Source organism: Vicia villosa, linkage group LG5, assembly GCF_029867415.1.
Source record: "Vicia villosa cultivar HV-30 ecotype Madison, WI linkage group LG5, Vvil1.0, whole genome shotgun sequence".
Lineage (NCBI taxonomy): Eukaryota > Viridiplantae > Streptophyta > Magnoliopsida > Fabales > Fabaceae > Vicia > Vicia villosa.
In genome coordinates, this window is record NC_081184.1 from 10,708,626 (window position 1) to 10,726,978 (window position 18,353).

Sequence of the window (18,353 nt, forward strand, 5' to 3'; positions counted from 1 at the left end):
TTAGTTCAAGTTTGGGAGGATTTACTCTATGCATTTTCCGTTTCTTTGCATTTTTCGTTTTCTGGTTATGTTATGTTGTGAAAAAACATACATTGATTTCTTCCCAAATTTGACAAAAAATTGTTGTTTGTCATAAGAGTTTTTTATCACAAAAGTGATCGGGAATAGTATATAGAGATGAAAGGATGATTGTTTGAGGGTAAGAAGTTTGGAATAATATGACAGAAAGGGGGTTTGTTTGAACACCCTTGGTTCCCTAAAAGATATACGAGTCTAACGTGTAGATTTGTACCATAGTACTAGTATCCTGAGAAGTACTCCTTGAGTAATTTATTTTGACAGTCTAACATTCTATAGATTCACATGCCCGTATGAGTGGTTGAGAAAAATATCAATGTGGCATCAAATGATGAAAAGACGATAAAAGGCAATCGGTCCGCTAAGTTGCGTAACCCTCGCCCAGTTAATTATCCCAAAAGAAGTTAATCCCCAAACGTCATCCGAATAAAGACAATACATAAACTAAAAAGTTTTGAAAATTTCATTGCTAAGCTACTTATTTGGTGCCTAAACAATATCAAAAAGCCTTGATTAGTCTCATGCATGTGATGATCATCATAAATATGCATTGCCTTAATTTGATTGTCTAAATGAAAGAGGAGGAAAATCGAATGTAGAGGGTCCTAATTGCCCCCAAACTTGTAATATACCTACTAGGACCTCCAAGTCTCCATGCCCTTGCAAGAGGAACACACATACCCTATACTTTTTGGACACATGATTAATTGTTGAGATTCAAAGATATTTTTAAAAACAACCACTGATAATTTAATAACAACCACTGTTATATTTAATTGTTGAGATTCAAAGATATTTTTAAAATTTGATTGATGATTAGTCTCATGCATGTGATGATCATCATAAATATGCATTGCCTTAATTTGATTGTCTAAATGAAAGAGGAGGAAAATCGAATGTAGAGGGTCCTAATTGCCCCCAAACTTGTAATATACCTACTAGGACCTCCAAGTCTCCATGCCCTTGCAAGAGGAACACACATACCCTATACTTTTTGGACACATGATTAATTGTTGAGATTCAAAGATATTTTTAAAAACAACCACTGATAATTTAATAACAACCACTGTTATATTTAATTGTTGAGATTCAAAGATATTTTTAAAATTTGATTGATGATTTCTCTTTCCTTTTAATGACATATGATTTAGTGAAAACAACAATTTAATCTCAATATTTTTTTTTAAATCTGATGGCTCTTATTGATTCTCAGGAACTAGTTATTTGTTCGCCGTTCTTTACGGATGACCGTTGGATGTGCTTTACGGTTGAGATCTCTTACGATCGTAAAAGTAACTATATTCCATGATTAGGAAGATTCTTGCTAGAATTGGACCATAGATTGCAGGCCAAGACGGTATAATCAGTTTTGTTCATTAATCTTTCTAATTGGCCCAAACCATTTTATTTAATCTCACTCTAAGACATATTTTGAATTTTTGAATTTCCAATACAACTTATGTTTAAAAAATCAAAATAAAATTTAAATGTAAAAAGAAACAAAGATAGTAAACAATAGTGCATATGTATACCTAATGTGGTAAATAAGAATGCATAACTCTTGTAAATGAACTAGTACTTTACTAGTTTCAAAAATTAAATTGATAGGAAAAACCAATGCAGCAAAAGGTTATTAGTATATCATTGACCCTTGACAGTGTTTTTTTTTTACATGCTAAAGACAGCTTAAAATTAAGAATGGGACAATACAAGCAAAACATAACAGATAAAGGCAAGCTAAAAAAACTTCAAATATTTAAACAATTACAAGTACAATTACTGCCCAAATTAAAAAAAAAAAACTTTAAAAATTGGCTGCATAGATTCCGATTTTCCATGTTGCAGATTACCCTTGCTTAGCTCTTTTTCTTCTTCTTCTTAGACTTTTCATTGATACCTTTGCAAGAGTCTTTATAATCCACTACCTTACTTACTTTTCTTCTTGAGCTTTTTCTGGTAGACTTTGAAGGTGATTCTGTACCTTCGATAAAATTATCTATATCAAAGCTTTTTGTGGACGATGTGTCCGGCTTGGAAACTTGTTGACTCTTCATTTTGCTACTTACTCCTGCATCAAAGCTTGTTGTGGAACTGGAAGATGTGTCCTTCAACGAAACTCGTTGACTTTTTATGTTTTTACTTACTCCTGCAATAAAGCTTGTAGTGGAAGATGTGTTCTTAAAGGAAACTACTTGACTTTTCATTTTGTTACTTACTCCTGTAAGAAAACTTGTAATAGAAGATTCGTCCTTCCCGGAAAATCCCTTACGTTTGCTTTTTGAGGGAGCCATGTTGGTAGAATTTCTACTATCCTCGTAATGACATAAACAAACAATCCTGCAAAAGTATGAGACAAAAACATTAGTTTCTTGCACCTTTAATGAACGAGGTTACGAAGTCGCATGAATGATTTTGATTCATTTTGATTCTCACCTTTGAACCCTAGAACAAGTTGTTGTATGTTTGGAATATGTATTTGGTGGTTTTATAAAAATAACAAGGATGTTGCTGCTAGTTGAAAAGATAAGAACCACTACTAGAAAAACTCGATTTACCTGCGGAATTTCCTGCGAAAATTATTCCGCAGGTATACCTGCGGATTTTCCTGGGACTTTACTTAACAAAATAAAATTCCCTGCGGATCAAGAATTGGCAGAAAATTCCGCAGGTATACCTACGGATTTTGCTGCGGAGAATATATTTCAAACAAAATATCTAACTACAATACAAAATCCGCAGGTAATTTCGCAGGAAACTTTCCTGCGGATTTTTCTGCGAATTGTTATAAAAACAACCCATAATACTATGCCGCTTATCAAAAAAAAAAACAACACAGAATCCGCAGGTAATTCCGCAGGAAAGTTTTCTGCGGATTTTGCTGCAGAAATTCATTTTAATTAATTTTTAGTTTTAATTTCAATATTAGTTTTTACTAAAATAAATAGTATGCAAATTTTAATATGTATTTTCTTCCACTTATATTTTAATAATAGGTATGAAAGTTTTAAAAAATAAAATTCAAAAACTATTATGTATCTTATTCAATCTTAATTCGCTCAACCTCAACTCACTCAACCCCAACCTATTCCTTATCTCATTCAATTCACTCAATATCAAGCTCAATCTCAACTCCAAACTATTCCACATCCAAGTCGGCCTCAACTCACTCAATATCATATACAACCCCAAACTATTCCACATCCAAGTCGGCCTCTACTCATTCAACCACCGTCTAGATCTATATCCCAATCCCATCATTCTCATTCTCGTCCTCATTCCACCCAATCTCACCCTTTACCAACTCAACCCCAACCCAATCAACCTCAATCTCGATCACGAACTAAACCCACCCAATCTCACACTCAACCTTCTCAACCCAACCTAATCAACCTCAATTTTTTTGAATTTTTATATAATTTTGTAGAATTGTTGAGTGGTTAATTATGTTTGTGTACTAATATAATCATGTCTATAAATCATTAAAATGATATATAAATATATACAATTTTTATTCATACACACATTAATTTATTTATAATTAATAAATATTTTTACACTAAATATATTATTTTTATCTAATAATCTAATGATTTACTAATTTTATCTACTAATTTAATAATTTTATAAAAATAATACTTTTTTAGTTATTAAATTTATTTGAGATGCAAAGGATACTGTGTTTGGAATTGAAAATTATGCACCGATTACTCTTTGCGCGTGGTTAAACAAAGTGCAAATGAATACTATCTTAATATTATAAACATATATGAGTATAATTTGGCATGTAATTCTTCAACTTGTAAATTCTCTTTTATATGAAACAAAATTTATCTATATTTTACTAAATTCTCTTTTAAAATGGGGCCTCTTAATTTAAATTAAAAATAAAAAAAATTAAATCAGGAAAGTCAGCAACGTGGAAAAGAAACAAGCAATAAGGCATAAGCGCTTTTTCCAAAAGCTATTTTTTTCCTCTCATCTTCCTCACGTGACAGCAGCAACAACAATACGCTTAAATTCTTCATCTATTTTTTCAGAAAAAAATCGATAGAACAAACAACCAACAATCGGATTCAGTTTTCGATTTTGGATTGTTTCAATTTCGGTTTTGGTTCGTGTTTGGAAGTTTCGACTCAGTGGATAGTTTGGATTCGAGCAGAGCTTTTTCACGGTTTAGATTTTGCATTCCTGCCAAGTTTTCCATACATGTTTGTTTCGATTTCGAATCGAGTTTTGTTTCAGTTCATAATTTGATTTACGTTTTCTGTTCATAATTGGTTGCGTTTTTGAATTATTGCATTTTTACGGATTCGACTCAATTACGGATTCTACTAAAGTTTGATTATGATTTGATTTCGGTGCAGATTTTGGTTTGAATTAAAATTAAAGCACGTATACAATATCATAAAGCTAAATTGGATGAGCGCTCACCGGTTGAAACTTGAAATGAAGAAAAATTGCAGATTTCGTCCTCACTCGCAAGGTGTTCGATGAAATGTCCCAACCGGATTCTTTCTTCTTTTTGCTTCAGTTTTGATTTTCTTACGAATCAAAACTAGTTTCTAAGGTTTGCTCTACATTGGGTTACCTAATGTTTCTTGTGTTTATTCCGAATCAAAACTATATTGGATTTTGTTGAAAGTGATCCATATCAAAAAGAATTCATATTAGATGGTTGTGCTAAATGTTAATACTAGAATTTTGTTGTGCATGTCTCTAATTCATCATTTCACTATTTTTCTAGTCATGATAGAAATATTTACCTCTTTCAATTTTTTTTTTAATTTTAGATTTATTGCAACATAGGTGGAGCTGCCAATTGATAAAAATATAGTGAGTTGGTGAAATCAATGAAAAAGAAAAGTGAGGCTCTTGCTGATCCTTGGATTATTGACTTTGAATATAGAGTTAAAGAAGATGTTGGTTACTACGAGACTGACAAAAGGTGCAAGAATACTCAAATCGCTTAATCAGGTACGAAATTTTTGCATGCACTTCTTATATCTTATAATCTTATACTTGTAGTATTTTACCTATAAAAGGGGTTGATTCTGGTCAAGAATCAAGATCAATGTTATAATTTCATTTAGCGAGAAAGGTTATTAGTTATTGTTTTTTACCAATGATTATATCAAGCACCACTTAGTTTTTAGGACCCTTCATGATTAATTTTTGGTAGTATTTTCCTATAAAAGGTGTTGTTCTTGTAACATTTACATATTAAGTTGAGTTGAATTAATTATAGTGTGTTGGTAATACCACTGATATATTTGGTATTAAAAGAAATTTCCTATCAAATTATATTTGCAGTGTCTATGTGTGAATTCTTGTGTGTAAGTATACCCCAGTGATATATTTGGTACAACTTGTTCCATTGGATCGTTTGAAATAAAGTTGAGATATTAAAAAAATAGATTAATCCTGTAACATGCATATACATGTTTTGTAGGAATTGAACATGTTAATGCAATTTTTGTTTGTTCTAATTGTTTTGAACTTGTAGGAATTGAACATGTTTTGTAGGAATTAAACTTGTTCCATTGGATCTTTTGAAATAAAGTTGAGATATTAAAAAAATAGATTAATCTTGTAGCATGCATATACATGTTTTGTAGGAATTGAACATGTTAATGCAATTTTTGTTTGTTCTCGTTATTGATCAGGGTCCTTCTGTTGGGTTTGATGTTGACTTGAGCATATTTGATCTATTCCATGGTCATCTTTTCCTAACCAGAGACTTCGGAAGAGTTGGTATCTTGTATGTTGATGAGTATTAGTTAGTGATGCAGATACTTTTCTCGGTTAAATTGTACTCATCAGTTTCTCATTATAATTAAACTATGATATTAGAATATACTTGAAAGAATGTTGATTATTGAAAATGAAACGGTGTCTTTGAGATACAAGAACAAACTTTGCTCCTGCATCTAATTCAGGTGAACCAGAAGAGTCATGAACGATTGCAAAACCCTTTTCACTATGTGTTGGAAACTCTTTTGGACATGCTTAGCAACTTGCATCATTATTAGTTTATAATAAGATATTAATATAAAGTCCTTATTTTATTGTATGGTATTGTGAGGTGGGGTATAGTATAAATATAAAGTATTGAAGGTGGCTAAGGAGAATCGTCCTATGTGAATATAAAAGTCAATTTAATCAGCTATATAATATAATAAAAAAATCATATGCCAAATACTATGTATGTTGTTTTTGGAGAAAAAAAAACGTTGAAGTGGTGTTATAGTCTGGTAGGCACATTGACCCCTTGCAGCTTGTCAAACACAAGTCATTGGTATGAAGATTAGAAATACTATGATGGTTTTATAGTCAGTGGTGTTATTGTTGATTAATGGCTGCTTTCAAATGAGCTCACTCATCTCTGGAAATTGTGGCTACTGTTTCAGATTAAGATCAATTTTCTTTAGGAGTTATTGATGCTGTCTCAAATTTCTCTCTTCGGCACGACCCTTTTATCAGGCACTTTCAGTTTGTAAGTAACCCAATACTTGGCTTATGTGTTCTTTAAATTCAATTTTCTTTATGTGAACTAGATGCAATCATTGTTCTATCTTTCATAGCCTCGGAAGCTTCTCTATTCATTCAAGTATCTTTCATAGTCCATAGATAATCTTAAATGGATTATATAAAAACAGATTGACAGCAATTACTAGCTTGTTAATTATATACTGTGTTAATAAAGTATTATGTGAATTCCAGCAATAGTAACATATATTCTTGTCAGTATATCTTGCAATAGTTACATTAATATATAAGTGTATCATTTTTTGCATCCGTTGAGGTCGCTAGTATGGCTGCTATTGCAGCAGCTCACGGTAATAATCTTTGCTTTATTTACACAATTAAATAAGGTAATTCCACTTATTTGCAATAAGTCTTAATTCATGTAACCATACTGATATTTGATAGAGAGCCATTAGGTCTGCGTCGGTTGGTAGAGCAGTACTTGATAATACTGATGTTGCAGTTAAGGCCTTAAGACCAGACATAACTCAAGGGGAGAAGCAATTTCATCAAGAGGTAACTTCTTTTGCAAGATACAAGAGGCATAAAATTTCTGGTTTTAACAAATATGTTTTTTTTTGTCGATATAGGTATATACCAGTTATATACAGAATTAATGTGATTTGATTTTGTACTGTAGGATTTGTAGCTGGAGTTTTCAGCATTACTTGCTGTGGCGTTAAGAAATACAGGAGGCGCAACGATTGGGTTAGTTAGTTAGTTAGTTAGTTGCATCTAATTTATTAGTCTATTAGATTGTAGAATTGTTAGGTTTATAAGTTTCATTTTTTATGTGATGGAGGACTTATAACAATGTTGTGCTGTATGCAAGTGTAAGTAGTTGTTCTTTTAACAAATATGGATTAGTGAAGAAGCTTAGACTTTGTTCCTTATCCCTAATATGGAATTTTGTTTTAAAGATTGTATTACAAAGCTCTATAGGTTATAGGCACTAGGCGGTCATTTATAGAATGCTGTTAATTATAATTTAGACATCTTAGTCATGTTACATAGCTTCTAATTTGTCAACAGATGAGGTATATCCACAGACAGGATGCAGTAAATTACTATACTTAGTAGTCTAGAGTTGTTAAAGAAGAAAGTCTAAACTCAATTTTAGAGTCATTGTTAAAGTAAGTGTTGTATTCTGTGAGGAGAAAAGCCTTATTTAAATATGAGTTTTCGTACATAGAACTAGCCAATGCTACAGATAACTTCAGTTTAGCTAAAAATTGGTCATGGTGGTTTTGGAGAGGTCTACTATGGAGAGTTGAGAGGAAAGTAAAGGAGATTTGTGACTTTGGTCAAGTTTGGATTAGCTTCTAAAATTGTTAATTAAAATAAGTTGAAAAAAGTTGTTATCACTTAAGCACATATGTGTTTATGGACAGGTTGTAACACTGTTTGGTATGCCTCATAGTTACTGATAAGTGGGTGGTCATTCAAGAGTATGGTGCAGTCGCGCAGAGGTAGACACAATTGGCCGAACTTTGTGATGAAACATTGTGTGTTCTTCGTCTGAATTTTCTTTCATATCTTTTCACTTTTGAACCAGATTGCTGCTCTAGCATAACCAAAAATATTGAGCCATAGAAGCACACTTGTGTACTTAAAGGATGCTGCTGTAAGTATAGTTTTCAACAAACTTTTTGGCTGCTTATGTAATCACGCACCCAAACCGATAGGTGCCGCAGTTTTAAAGTAAAGCCCTGTACTTTCTAGCTTCATTATAAATTCAATGTGTAGTCGTGTATTGTGGAATACAATTCTGTCTTCAATCAAATACATTGCTCAATGTGTAGTCCTGTACTTTCTAGCTATCAACTATTTTTCGATTCTGTTTCGACATTGTTTGCGTTCTGAAATTTTTTGCAATTAGAATATTAGAATTAAAATATAAGTTGTTAATGAATGTTTTAGCTAGATGAGAACTTGTTGTTTGTGCTAGATGTTGATATTCAGGTGGGATTATGTATGTGATTGTAGATTTTAATACTAGATCTCATGCATCGTAATACAAGATTTTATTTCTAGTATAAACCTTAGTATACTCATAGAGAAGCAAATAATAAATTAGATTTTTTTTTTAATTTAGAACTACATTACCTGCGGATTTACCTGCGGATTTATCGTTCCTGTGGATTTACCTACGGACTTACTAGCGGAATTTACAGCGGATTTACCTGCGGAATTTTTCTGCGGATTTAACTGCGGATTTTCCTGCAGAATTACTTGCCGAAAAAATTACCCACGAAGGTTTTAGCTGGGGACCAAAGACCGCAGGAAAATCCGCAGGAAACACGTTTTCTGCGGAAATTTTGATCAAATCCGCAGGTAAATCCGCAGGAAAACAGAGTATTTCTAGTAGTGAACACGGAATTGACTCAGTCATGAAGCACGATCCATTGATATACTACAGCTACTCTTTAATATTTTTAATGTGATCTCAACTACATAATTTTAATTATCTAGCTGTTTTATATAATATTTGGCCTCACTCACATTATTCTAGTTATCTAACTATTATATTTGGAAAAAGCAGTAGTAGCATGTGATTGCTAAATTGCAAAATCCTTGCCATTGGCACCCATAAGCATCAGTTACGGGCCACCAACGTGATCACTTATTTTAACATTAACATTGTTATTTGTTAGAGTCAAAGAATAGCAACCATATATGTGTGAAAATGCCACTCTAGGCTCAATGCAAATTACGGGATTGCTTGTAAAAAGTATTTAATATTAGTTAGGAAAGAATGGATGTAATTTAGTAATTTTATTTATTATCGTTGTGTAAAGTAAAATATTCAATATTTTTGTTGAAATTTAATGTTTAACTATTCTATTGATTTTAATTAATTTGTTGTTGTTGTTGTTGCCGTTATTGTTGAGATTTAACATTTAACAGTTCTATTAATTTTGTTATTATTGTTATTGGGTTGTTGTTTTTGTTATAGTTGTAGTTGTTGTTGTAGAGTTTTTTTTTTTTTACAAATCAGAGAAATATATTGCTAATGACCAACAGTGTGGCGCCTAAAAAGGCCGGATAAACAAATAAATTTGAAATGAGTTTTTTAATTCTAAAATGAATAATGATATTATAAACTAAATTGTGTTAAATAATCTTACAAAAAGAAGAAAAAAATGCTCGTGAAATAGAGAAATGGAAAAAAAATTTGTTATTTAAAAATAAGAATTTTATATCTCAAATAAAGGCAACGTTTAATTAAAATAAAAAAGTTATTTTACTTATAGTGGCCCGTGAGTAAAATAAAATTTTTGACATTTAAATCATGAGAATAAAAACAAAAAAATTGTTTTTATGAAATATCTAAAGACATTCAATTTTATTAAAAATAATTATTATAATCATTTGGGAATGGATTTAGAATAAGAGCATAAAATTGTAGGATTAATTTTTGTAAAACTCAAGTGAATCTAATATCCCGACTCTTTGCTTAACATAATTTTTATAAGCGCATAAGTTCGTGTTTTTAATATCTTACCCTATAGCAGCGCTTTTATAAAGCGGTTTCTTAAGGTAGCCTTAGAAAGCGCTTTTTAAAAGCGCTTTCTTAGGATTCCCTATAGCAGCGCTTTTTTTTCCTGTTTTTAGTTTTATTTTTAGCGAAACCTATAGCAGCGCTTTTTCTTAAAAGCGCTTTCGTAAATGTACTGCTAAAAGCCAAATTTGACGTTACTAGTGTAAAGAATTAAATTGATAGGAAAAACCAATGCAGCAAAAGGTTATTAGTTTATTATTGACCCTTGATAATGTTTTTTTTTACATGGTAAAGACAGCTTATAATTAAGAATGGGACAATACGAGCAAAACATAACAGAACATAACAGATAAAGGCAAGATAAAAAAACTTATAATATTTAAACAAATACAAATACAATTACTGCCAAAAAAAGTTTAAAATTTGGCTGCATAGATTCCGATTTGCCATGTTGCGGATTACCCTTGTTTTGCTCTTTTTCTTCTTCTTCTTAGACTTTTCATTGATACCTTTGCGAGAGTCTTTATAATCCACTAACTTACTTATTTTTCTTCTTGAGCTTTTTCTGGTAGACCTTGAAGGTGATTCTGAACCTAGTTGACTCTTCATTTTGCTACTTACTCCTGCATCAAAGCTTGTAGTGGAACTAGAAGATGTGTCCTTTAATGGAACTAGTTGACTTTTTATTTTGTCACTTACTCCTGAAATAAAGCTTATAGTGGAACATGTGTTTTTATAGGAAACTACTTGACTTTTCATTTTGCTATTTACTCCTGTAATAAAGCTTGTAATAGAAGATTCATCCTTCCCGGAAAATCCCTTACGTTTGCTTTTTGAGGGAGCCATGTTAGTAGACTTTCTGCAAGAATTAGGAGGAAATTAATTTTTTTTTTAATAACAAAGAAACAATATATTAAATAAAGGTAACAAAAGTAAGGTATTAAGAGCACCAAAAGTGTGCACGAGCTATCTATCTGGTTAAATACCAGGTCGGAAAATAATTAAAAAACAAAAATAAAGCAAAACAACAAATAAAAGAAATCTAATGTGAAAGAGTTGGAGGATAAATGAAATTTTTTGGCTTGGTGGTAGTTCCATCATAAGTCTCAGTAGAACTCTTTATTCTTTAATGATTGGCTTCAGAATCTTATCATATGTCTGATCTAATAGCGGATTGAGATTCTTGGCTTGGCTCCCTGATTTTATGTAATCGATGTTGCTTTCCTTGGCTCTGATTCTGTTTTCAGTAAATCCGTGGTTTGAGATTTATATTTGTTGGTTTTGTTTGCTGGTCGGTGGTGGTTTTTTCTAGTGTTTTTTTCTTTGTTTTGTTAGTGTTGTATTTTGATGGTACTTTCTTGATTTGCCACTGTTTATGCTTATGTTCTCGTTGTAATTTTTTGGACTTTGTTTCTTATATTATTTTTTATTAAAGAAAAACACAAACCAAATAATCTAGCAAATTATTTTTGTATATATATATATATTTATATATATATATATATATATATATATATATATTTATATATATATATATATACATATATATATATACATATATATATACATATATATATATATATACATATATATATATATATACATATATATATACATATATATATATATATATATATATATACATATATATATATATATATATATATATATATATATATATATATATATATACATATATATATATACATATATAGTTTCTAATTTTACAAAATCCCCAATTTTTTAACTTAAATTTTTTCTGAATTGTGTCAGACCAGAAACAGCAACACACCCATTTATGAATTGTATCAGACCAGAAATAGAAACACACCAAAAATTATATTACATCAAAGCTGAAATTGCATTAAGGACCAAGAATTGTATATTAAGTCAAAACTAAATATGGCCCAAAACAACCTACAATTTACACATCATTACATTAAATAATAGTATCTTTATATCTTGATGTCTTATCTCTATGCCAAACAAGACCTTAGACAGCGCTTTTTTTGGCTTTAGACAGCGCTTTAAAGCGCTATCTATTCCAGCGTTGTTGTAGGTAATGGCATCGCTTTTTTTAAATTAAAAGCGCTGCTAAAGGCACCCTTAAGCCAGCGCTTTTAGTTTCAAAGCGCTGCTAAAGGCCCCATATGCCAGTGCTTTTATTTTGAAAGCGCTGCTAAAGTCCTCATATGCCAGCACTTTTATTTTGGAAGCGCTGCTAAAGGCACCCTTTGCCAGCGCGTTTAGTTTCAAAGCGCTGCTAAAAGCCCCCTATGCCAGCGCTTTTATTTTGTAAAGGCACCCTATGCCAGCACTTTTATTTTGAAAGCGCTGCTAAAGGCCACCTATGCCAACGCTTTTATTTTGTAAAGACCCCCTATGACAGTGCTTTTAGTTTGAAAGCGCTGCTATAGGACACCCTGTGCCAGCGCTTTTCTATACCCAAAAATTTTAACAAAAAACCTCTTTAGGCAGCGCTTTTAGTGTAAAGCGCTGTCTAAACTATACAATTTTTTTTAATAAATTACTAAAAATAGCGTTGTTTGTATTATACATTTTATGTGTACCTGTTTTTAACCATAATTTACACCAGTTTTTAACCACAATTTACACCAGATTATATGCACCAAATTGTCACAAATTGGAGGTTCAATCCAATTAAAAACAATGCCAAAAGATATGCCATATACATTTGGACCAATGTACTTATATATACTATTACTCTTGTACATATATACTTTTACAAAAAAAAAACAACCAAAAGATATGTCACATTTTGTTTGCACCATTATATACCATTACAAAATCTATTCATCTCTATCTTCTACATCTGCACATGTAACCTGAAACAACACCAAAAAATCGCAATTCATACCATAATACAAACAAAATATAATTTACCACATGACAAACAACAACAAAATTGCAACACTTAAATATACTCAAAAATCTCATCATTTAAAGTAAGGTTACAATATACCTTATATAACTTTCAACTCAATCATGAATTTGCATCAATCCTCCTTAAGTTCATCCAGCTGAGAACTTGAGTAATAAGCATGCTTGAATTCATCAAAGTACTACATAATAATATAACATAGTATGTTTAAATTAAAACTATTTAATTACATGAAAAATATATGTGTTGAATATTAAATAACTCCTAAGTTAGAAATCCATACCTTGGATAGAATCTCTATTCGATCCGTAAGAAGAATTTCTTTCATGAACCTCACCATGTAAAAACCGCAATCTACTTCATTACGCTGCCCAGGACACTACACATGAAAAGAAAATATGGATAAGATCTAAGTTTTAACAAGTATCATCAATATTAATATAATCAAAATTGTGATAATTAATTAATATACCTCCACTATAATCCATGTAATGTTGTTGGATTTACTCTTTGGTACTTGATTACCTCTTTGTGCTCGGAAAACTTGTATAACGCTAATAAAACATAAATGTATATTTAGAACAATTGACATAAATAAATAAATAAATATACACACAAATAATTAGAATAATCTCACTTACGTATCAACCATCTTCTTCATAGCTTCGTATGTACTTGGACCATTGTGTAAGGAATCCAGATAATATACAACTTCTCTGATAGGATTAATCGCGACCAACAACCAATGTCCACTGTAAGATTAAACAAACGTGAGATGAAAAATTTCTACACAATGTCAAAATATGAAAAATTATAATAGATGACTTTAGAATGAAAATCTAACCCGTTGCCGGTATTAAGCGGTAAAAAGAACAATTTTTCTAAATCTATGTCGGCCATAAAGCGCTCGAGTACATACAGGATGACTTCATCTTGTCTATGTATGATTAACCCTAAGTTGGTGTTCATGGGAGATAAGAAAGCGAATCTTTGTTCCAATCCACTCGGGCGCTTCAATTTTTCATACAAAAACCTTAAATAGAATACCTCATTAACATTTTAAATTAGTAAATGAATTGCTCAATTAATTAAACAAAGTAGGTTGTGTATACCTTATGTATGTATTAATAACCCCGAGGCCTAACTGCTCATGTTGAAAAACTTGATCAAAATCCTCAATACCAATTACTTTGTCATATTGAAAACCAAAAATACCTTCCTCCGTATGTACAGAACGAGTGTTTCCTTTCGGAATATCAGACATTCCTATAAATGTCCCAAGGCACGGCATAAACTTATTGGAAGTAGGTTTTTTCTTAGCCGCTCTCTTCTTAGCAACAACCTTTTTTGTGTCCTAATTTTAGGCTTCTTACCCCTATTGACATCTTCAATCTGTTTATCATGAAACTAAAGATCATATAATTAGTTAGGTGAAGTATAACATCATGAATTAACATTTTCCATGCATATATATCATATAATTATGATGTACCTCTTTTATTCATGCAACTGAACCGATTTGCCGCGAAATCCCCTTGTCTTTTGCTTTGGATTTTGTTGGAGTCTAATTAACATAACCATGTAAAAATAAATGCACGTAAAATATGCCAAAAAAACTTTGAATACTCAAAGGTTCATATATATGGTTTTAAGCATCCATCATTATCTACACTAATGAGGCTTGACAGCCATGCAACAAATGAACCTACTGTATCTCCCACCAATGTGGCATCCAAAACATCGTCAGGATGTGGTAATAACGCATCCAACTCAACCACAATGTCATCTGCTACTTTCAAATATCCAATAGGGAGCGGTTTGGTGTGAAGTAATTCTCCCAAAGTGTTATGCACTTTTCCCTTGGCAACCATCTGATATGTCGGTGACGATAAGTAGAGTTGACAAGATGAAATGCCCTAAAACCAATAATAAATTTCAAATTGTTATTGTGTATAGATTATGTATAGATTATTGTGTATAGATTATGGACATAGTAAAAATCTAGAGATACACATGCACCCACAAAAGACTTCAAACAAAACCTATATTGATCATTACCCAATTCTTCATCTCTTAAATTATACTTACCTATATTCATCATTATCAAAATCTTATTAAACAAAACCTCATAATAATATATATAATTACCTCTGGAAGATTCGGTTGAAAATTACAACCGACACTACCTTTGTCAGTAGTAGCTTTAAAACTTGAAGCTTGCTCTCTTAATTCTTTTTCCCTTTTCAATTCACGAACTTCAGCTTGTAGTGCTTCCAAGGTTTCCTGCAGTTCTCTATTGCTAGGATTCTTTTGTTTTTTCATCTTCAAGGATGTTGGAGTGATTCCAAATCCCTTACCCCTCACCCGTCCAGTATACTCAGGAACATCTAATGCTCGACTAAGTATGCTCCTGCAATCATTGTCTTCATCTGGCGATATAGATTGAGATAGAGTCTCCTGAAATTCATATGAATATTGAAAATTTGTCATAATTATATGTTAGTAAACTTTTGATTTAATTATAGAAATAATGCTATACTTACACATTTCTCAAAAACTTTTTGAACATCTTCTTTGACAACTCCATCCTTACCCACACAGGCTTCCTTCCACAAAATGTATGCCGGAAGAGATGTTTCAGAACTATTCTCCTTTGTTAAGTACACGTTGAGCCAAATAATATGATCAAATATAACTCACGACGACCAAGTATATCATTGCAATTTATAGAAACTTACTATAGACTGTTCTAAGCGTCCATATCCCATACGCCCTTTTCTGTATGGATACGCGGGACCTGATGCTCTTTGCCGATTTGTTTCACTTCTCCTATGAAATTTTTGGTCTTTTCGTTTGGCTTTAAATGTTTCCCATTCTTTAGGTGATATCAAACTTTCATATTTACTAGGATACTTTACATCAACAAAAATTTTATTCGCATCTAGTAGATATTTGTTAGTCATAAAAGTCCTAAACCCTCTTAGTAGTTTTCCAGCCAATCGGAGACAAAATTTTCTTCTATTATCATCCATGTTGTTGAAAGACCTCTACGAAAAACATACTTGCGTTAGTACAAGTAATTTAAATACATAATCGTTATTAAAAACAAATAATTAACATCACATATGGTACCTATATCTCACTCCAAAGGTTGTTTTTAGCGTCTTCCAAGTTTTTATCTCTCCAATCATCACAAGTAATTGGAATTGCATTCCTTACAAGTGCACCAATAAAACTTGTAACCTTTGAACCTTTAGGCTCAATAAGTTGGCCATCTTGGCTCCAATGCGCATCCTATATTATGCCTCGGTCTCTATCACGAATGACCCTCTTCATAAGTGTTATTCATCGTTTAATTTCCTCTTCTTGAACAACAACGGTCTCATAATCTCCACCATCAATAGCATCATCATGTGGGTGATCGACCTAAGAAAAACCATGAATGTTTGTCACGTTTTATATACAAACTAAGTTATTTTATAATAAAGACAAAAGCCATAAACAAACTAACAGGAACTGCAATAAGCAATTTTAACTAAACTCCAATACAAGAAGCCACCCAAGTACTAGACAAATGAAAATGACATAATATATAACATTTTACTATATTACCTATTTCACTAACATCTCTTTCTTTTCTTGGTTGAAATATGAATTACTTGTCTCTTAGCAATGCAGACGTCAAAATTGATCCAAATTCCCTCATTATGATCGTTTCTGATATATGATTCATCCGCTATAATATTCTCATCTTGATCATCCCGTCTAATACTTGATTGATTCTCAACATCATTATCACCTTGATCTACACCGGTATCATCAACCACTTTGTTAGAAAAAATCACTATAGACCATTTCGTACTTGTCGGGTCAGTGACATATAACACTTGTTTAGCTTGAGTTGCTAGAATAAAAGGCTCGTCTTTGTACCCCACCCTATTAAGATCTAATTGCAGAAATCCCGACTTATCCATTCGTATGCCACTCCTATTTACCCACTTGCAACCAAATATAGGAATCTTAAACTTCACGTAATCAAACACCCAAATGTGCTCAATAACCCCAAAATATGACAGATTTGCATATTTGGGGTTTAAGTCATTCTTACTTGATATGTGCATTGCTTCAGCAAGCACAGTGACACCATTATTTTGTATTGTACTTTTATCATCTTGTTCTTTGGTATAAAATGTGTATCCATTTATTGCGTATGCGCTATGAGAAAACACATCCAAACTTGGACCATGTGCCAAACATCTCAACCTTTCTATTATTGAAGCGGGATCTGAAGAGCGCTTTGAATAAATATGATCCTTAAACCATTGTATAAAACTTTGATTGTGCTCTCGTACTATCCAATTTTCATTTCTGCTCTGATTTAACCTTCGGAGTACGGCCTTGTGCATTTCAACATATGGCTCAACCTCACTGTCATTGTGCAGAACATACAAATGCACTTGCTCCCATTCATCCCTTGACACTGTCATAATTTTATTTCCAATTAATTTTTTACCTTCCTTTTTTCAAAAATATGAGTTCTGGGGAGCCCAACGGATTGAACATTGGACAAATATTGAGTACAAAATTCAACCGATTCTTCTACAATGTATCATTCAACAATACAACCCTCTGGGAGACTCCGGTTTTTCACGTACCCTTTTAATATTTTCATATAACGTTCAGCAGGGTATATCCATCTCATATAAGCTGGTCCACACAACTGCGTCTCTTTCACAAGATGGACAACTAGATATACCATTATGTCAAAAAAAGAGGGAGTAAAATACATCTCAAGCTCACACAAGGTAATAACTATTTCTTTTTGTAATGTTGGTAATACCTCGAGATTGATCACAATTTAGTTATGGCGCTGTTTACGGTGATTTCCGGTAAACAACCGCTAGTCCTCCAAACTATAAAATATACTTTTGTTACTCGCAGGATCGACTAGATTGATCCTAGGACATAGTCAAACAATTGTCTTTTGATATGATTTGGTTCATGTTTGTTTGTTCTTGCTTCGAAAAACTTATTTGTAATATGATCGTATGACTATTCATGTGAAACAACACTTGTTATACATGTTAATATAACTTTCGACAAAGAAAACTTAAATAAAAGCATGTAAATTGCATAAATATAAAGTTCAAGAATATAACGTGCAAGAATGTTAAATGCAGAAATGTAAAAATGCTTCGAAATGAAAGTTAAACAAAAAAGATAAAGGAATTGAAAAGATACTTGAATAAAGAAAGATACAAATGTATTTAAAATGGTGTTGGTGTCATACGTACATTTCTCAGCGAACTCGTTCTCTAAACACTTGATACTTGAGTGATTTGTGAG

The 18,353-nt window shown here is 31.9% G+C and overlaps 1 protein-coding gene and 1 long non-coding RNA gene across 12 annotated transcripts; one reads left to right on the forward strand and one right to left on the reverse strand.

The window, feature by feature from the left end:
- Nucleotides 1–1,934: 1,934 nt before the first annotated feature.
- Nucleotides 1,935–2,369, reverse strand: LOC131604189 (uncharacterized). The gene has a single exon (XM_058876648.1). It carries the CDS (start codon nt 2,367–2,369, stop codon nt 1,935–1,937), a length of 435 nt encoding a protein of 144 aa, XP_058732631.1.
- A 1,597-nt stretch (nt 2,370–3,966) lies between these two features.
- On the forward strand, nt 3,967–8,398 carry LOC131601316 (uncharacterized). Of its 11 annotated transcripts, none has more exons than XR_009283620.1 (5): nt 3,968–4,645; nt 4,869–7,119; nt 7,244–7,311; nt 7,995–8,072; nt 8,159–8,398. It is a non-coding gene; the product is annotated as an uncharacterized LOC131601316 (long non-coding RNA). The 11 variants fall into 11 exon arrangements; XR_009283627.1 differs by having other exon boundaries at nt 3,969–4,645; nt 4,869–5,052; nt 5,742–5,836; nt 6,486–7,119; nt 7,244–8,398; XR_009283618.1 differs by having other exon boundaries at nt 3,967–4,645; nt 7,244–8,072.
- The last annotated feature ends 9,955 nt before the right edge of the window (nt 8,399–18,353 follow it).

What these genes read in the sequence shown, in the direction of transcription:
- LOC131604189 (XM_058876648.1), bottom strand. Translation starts at nt 2,369, where the DNA reads ATGGCTCCCTCAAAAAGCAAACGTAAGGGATTTTCCGGGAAGGACGAA.